The sequence below is a fragment of the Pygoscelis adeliae genome, unplaced genomic scaffold, assembly GCF_000699105.1.
Source record: "Pygoscelis adeliae isolate BGI_AS28 unplaced genomic scaffold, ASM69910v1 Scaffold282, whole genome shotgun sequence".
In the NCBI taxonomy this organism is placed as follows: Eukaryota; Metazoa; Chordata; class Aves; order Sphenisciformes; family Spheniscidae; genus Pygoscelis; species Pygoscelis adeliae.
In genome coordinates this window covers 86,530-90,172 of record NW_008824352.1, presented here as the reverse complement: position 1 = coordinate 90,172, position 3,643 = coordinate 86,530, and the positions used below count along the sequence as shown (strand labels likewise).

At 42.6% G+C, this 3,643-nt stretch overlaps 1 protein-coding gene across 1 annotated transcript in view; it reads right to left on the bottom strand.

Moving 5' to 3' along the window:
• The window catches only part of LOC103912867 (S-adenosyl-L-methionine-dependent tRNA 4-demethylwyosine synthase-like), a 107,965-nt gene that overhangs the window by 61,387 nt on the left and 42,935 nt on the right, over nt 1-3,643 (bottom strand). Inside the window, exon 10 of the mRNA XM_009319274.1 lies at nt 1,107-1,216. Coding sequence (XP_009317549.1) covers nt 1,107-1,216 — 110 coding nt within the window. The remainder of the gene's footprint in view (nt 1-1,106; nt 1,217-3,643) is intronic.

The window sequence follows — 3,643 nt, the reverse complement described above, 5'->3', positions numbered from 1 at the left end:
CTTCCCTGGAGCTGCTGGTCCGAGACTGCGAGATGATTCAAACCAGCCACTTGATGACAATGAAGCTCCTGAGGCCCTAACTTGAGTTATTTTTCCACCTATTACATAACTCCAGTGAATGAGACAGAGCAACTCTGCTCTGCTGACAGAAGTTTTTTTTGCTTGTCACATTTTTAATCCATTGGGTTCTCTCTGTGCACAGCCAACATAAACAAACGGGTTCCCAAAATGACAGCCAAGACTAAGGCTCATCTTGCACATTTTATGGATGCTTCATTTACTCCTGCAGCTCGCACAGCCTCTGCTGTCAGTTAGGAAGAGCAGAGTCCTAGACCTGTCCTGCCAAGCTGGCCAGCCCTCCCAGCACACAAAGCTGACCTTGGCAGAGTAACCAAGTTTATCAGGTTTGGGAAAATGTAAAAACCCCAACCATCTATATATATATATAGATACATAATGAATAAATAACAAACTCACAAGAGTTCTTCTGGGAAGCAAAATACAGGACTTTTCAGAGCTGTTGTGTAACTGCAGCTTCAGTCACAAACAGATGTACTGAATAATTCCTCAAAATAATAATACCCTGTATGCTACTGCTCACTCATTAATGAGAAAAATGCAATCTAGAAGTTTCAGAGCTAACACAGAAGCTCCCAGGGGACTAAAGCTGGGCAGTATATCTCCTATCAGGTTAGAGGTTGATTCCTTTTACCTTCTACCTGCCCTCACTTTTACATAAGAATCAAGGCTTCTCATCAGCCGTAAAGCCAGCTTTAACCACTGAGGAAGCCTCTGTGCACACCGAGGAAAAGGGTATGACAACTACCAAGATGCACAAGAGGCAACTCCACTCTACTCCCTCAAGGCAGCAGTAGATACCCAATGGCTGACTCACCTTCTAGTGTGAAAAACAAGGCAGAACATCTCAGAAAACAGCAAGTGTGCCACCAAAGTTTCTTCTCACTTACCCATCTTTCTGATATTATAAATCTCATGCCTCCTTCCCAGCATTTCACAGATGACCAGAACATTTTCATCTATGTTTGAAGATGCTACTGCTGGTTATCTTCCAAAAGCATTGTTAACAGGGAAGTGGGAGAAGTTACCTTTGAACTGCTTGATCATATTCTGATGGTTCTCAATAGCCTCCTGCAAGATCATTTCAGGTTGGTCCATCTTCCATCGCCACTCCGTGCCCACTGGATTTGTATGATGTCTGAAGGAAAAAGAGACAGTTATTCACTGTTGTTTGCAACACACATGGAAGAACCCATCTGTCGCCCTGGGGACTTTGGCATTGTTTAATAATATTAAAAGCAACAAGAAATTCTCAATATCCTGCTTCTGACACAACTTTCAGATGTTATCTCTGAACACCATTCTTATACCCCTCTCATTCCAGGCTCTGGTCTCCCCAGAAGGAAGAAGGGACCTTGCAGTTTATATTAAACTTAACATACCTATTTTGAATCACAGGTAGAAGATTTCTAAGCTAAAATGATGCTCTGCAGACAGAAAGACCTCTGTAAAAGAAAGGAAAACTGGTTCTACCTCCTCTTCTGACCACACCTGCTCAAAGCACTAGAAAAGGAAGGTTCTAAGCCATTTTTAGTTCCATCGCAAAGGTACCAACTGCCACCCCGAGAAGGACAGGATTTGTTTCTAATCCAAGCTTTGTGTAATGCTCTAGTAACAAGACACATGAGGGCAGACTACTTCCAGCTATATGAAGAGACTAGGAAGTCTGCAGTATGCCGGAGATGCATTGCTGGTGGATCTAGTTAATCTCCCAGATTTACTTAATAGGGCCTTCCCATCACTTCTGAGATCTGCTAGCTACTGCGCTACTGAAACCCAAGTGCAAAAAATAAAAATAAAGTGTTAATTTCTCTGAGCCAAGCAGACTGCAGGATAAAAAACACTAATCTTTCATCTGAGGGGCAGCTTGTGTCACATTGGGTTAGGAAGCCAACCTTACCTACCTGGAAAGGACTGCTATACCCATATTTTGTTTTCTTCAAAAACATAAAAAGGCTACCCAGGCAAATCCACCCAAGCACCTAGAAGATATATGGACTTTCTCCCCATTCCCTATTTCATTAGCATGAGAGGATGTTACAAAGCCATTGTAAGTCATCTGGGAAAAAATGCGTCCTGACCAGCAAATGAAATATTACCAGCAACTGCTGTGGTACCCGTCACGCTCACACCTGGACAGACACAACACAGAGAGAGCCTGTACAAGGGTACAGACCTCTCCCTGGTGAGAGGAATTTCCCACTAACCTTGCTGCACTTAGATTGGTATCGAACAGGGATAATTCCACCTTTAAGTATCATCCTAAGAAGATCAATGAATTTCTGTGCTTTCACCTCCTTGTTCTCTCCCCATCTTCTCCTGCTTTTTTCCAAAATATGCTACAAAAGTTCCTCCACTTTTCCCCTACCAATTCTACTGCAGCTCATAGAATAATTTATTAATAGAAGAGCAGCATATTTTGCAGTGTCTTTCAAAATAGCATTATTGGATTAACATAGCTCTGGACAAGAAAACAAGACCAAGCAATATATACTCCTGAAACTCTGTTTTCTGACCAGCTGATCTGTTTCCTCTACTGCTCTCCAAGCCTGGAGGTTAGCCACGGAGACAACTGTGAGGTTACCTGCCGTATTCAGCCTTCCAGCTACACAGGCATTAGAACATGACGCCCAGCACTTAACTAAAGGAGAAAAGACAGAGGGAAGCACTTTCTCAGAATGAAGTGGTTGGTGCAGTGCCTGCTGAAGACAAAAGACTCGCACTGACTTCTCCAAGTGAGAAAGACCTGCAGCTCCACACTGACAGTGCTAAAGCAACAAATTCTAGACCTGGCATCAGTAAAAACAGCCCTTTGGCCCAAACATTTCTTCATCTACTTCAAGAGCAACGATTCAAACACTGCTCTCAAACTACTTTACCATCTCAAAGACCCTTTAGGCTAAAACAGCTTTGCTTTTTGAATTTCCCTTTTTTTTCTTTCCCTGTCTGCCAACATGGAAAGTTTTCTGAATACCAACTATAAAAAGGCATTTATAAAACTCTTACACGTTTAACTACATAACTTGTAACTTGTATATTTAATAGAGCAAGTTGGCAGAAAAATCAATAGGCTCCCGATGCATGCTGGACAGCTATTAATTATTAGTGTCTAACAGTCCTTGAATTTTTAACAAATTCTGTTTAATAAACATACCAGGTCACATCTACAGAGCAGCTTATTTGGCAAAAAAACAGTTCTTCTTCTAATGGGGGGAAAAAGCAATGTTTTGTGGCTGATGAGATTGTTTCACAGTCCCTGGCACAGACAGAAGTTCACTGTCACCTTCCCATTCCCCTGCAGGCTCTGTGACCCCCCGCATCAACTGCCTCACCAGCTACTCAAGTCTTGAGCAGGTAATTGTGCATGGTATTCCTTCCCTTCCAAAAATAACACAAAAAAATCTCACCCAAAACCACAGACATCAGAAAACCCTTATTTTATTAGAGATTCCAGGTGTGAAACAGGTTTGATTTGATACTGCAGAGACAAGCCACCACTGCCACAGCACCCCACCACCATGGAGCGATGCAAGACTGCACGAAACGTGAGGGGGAGCTCCCAGCT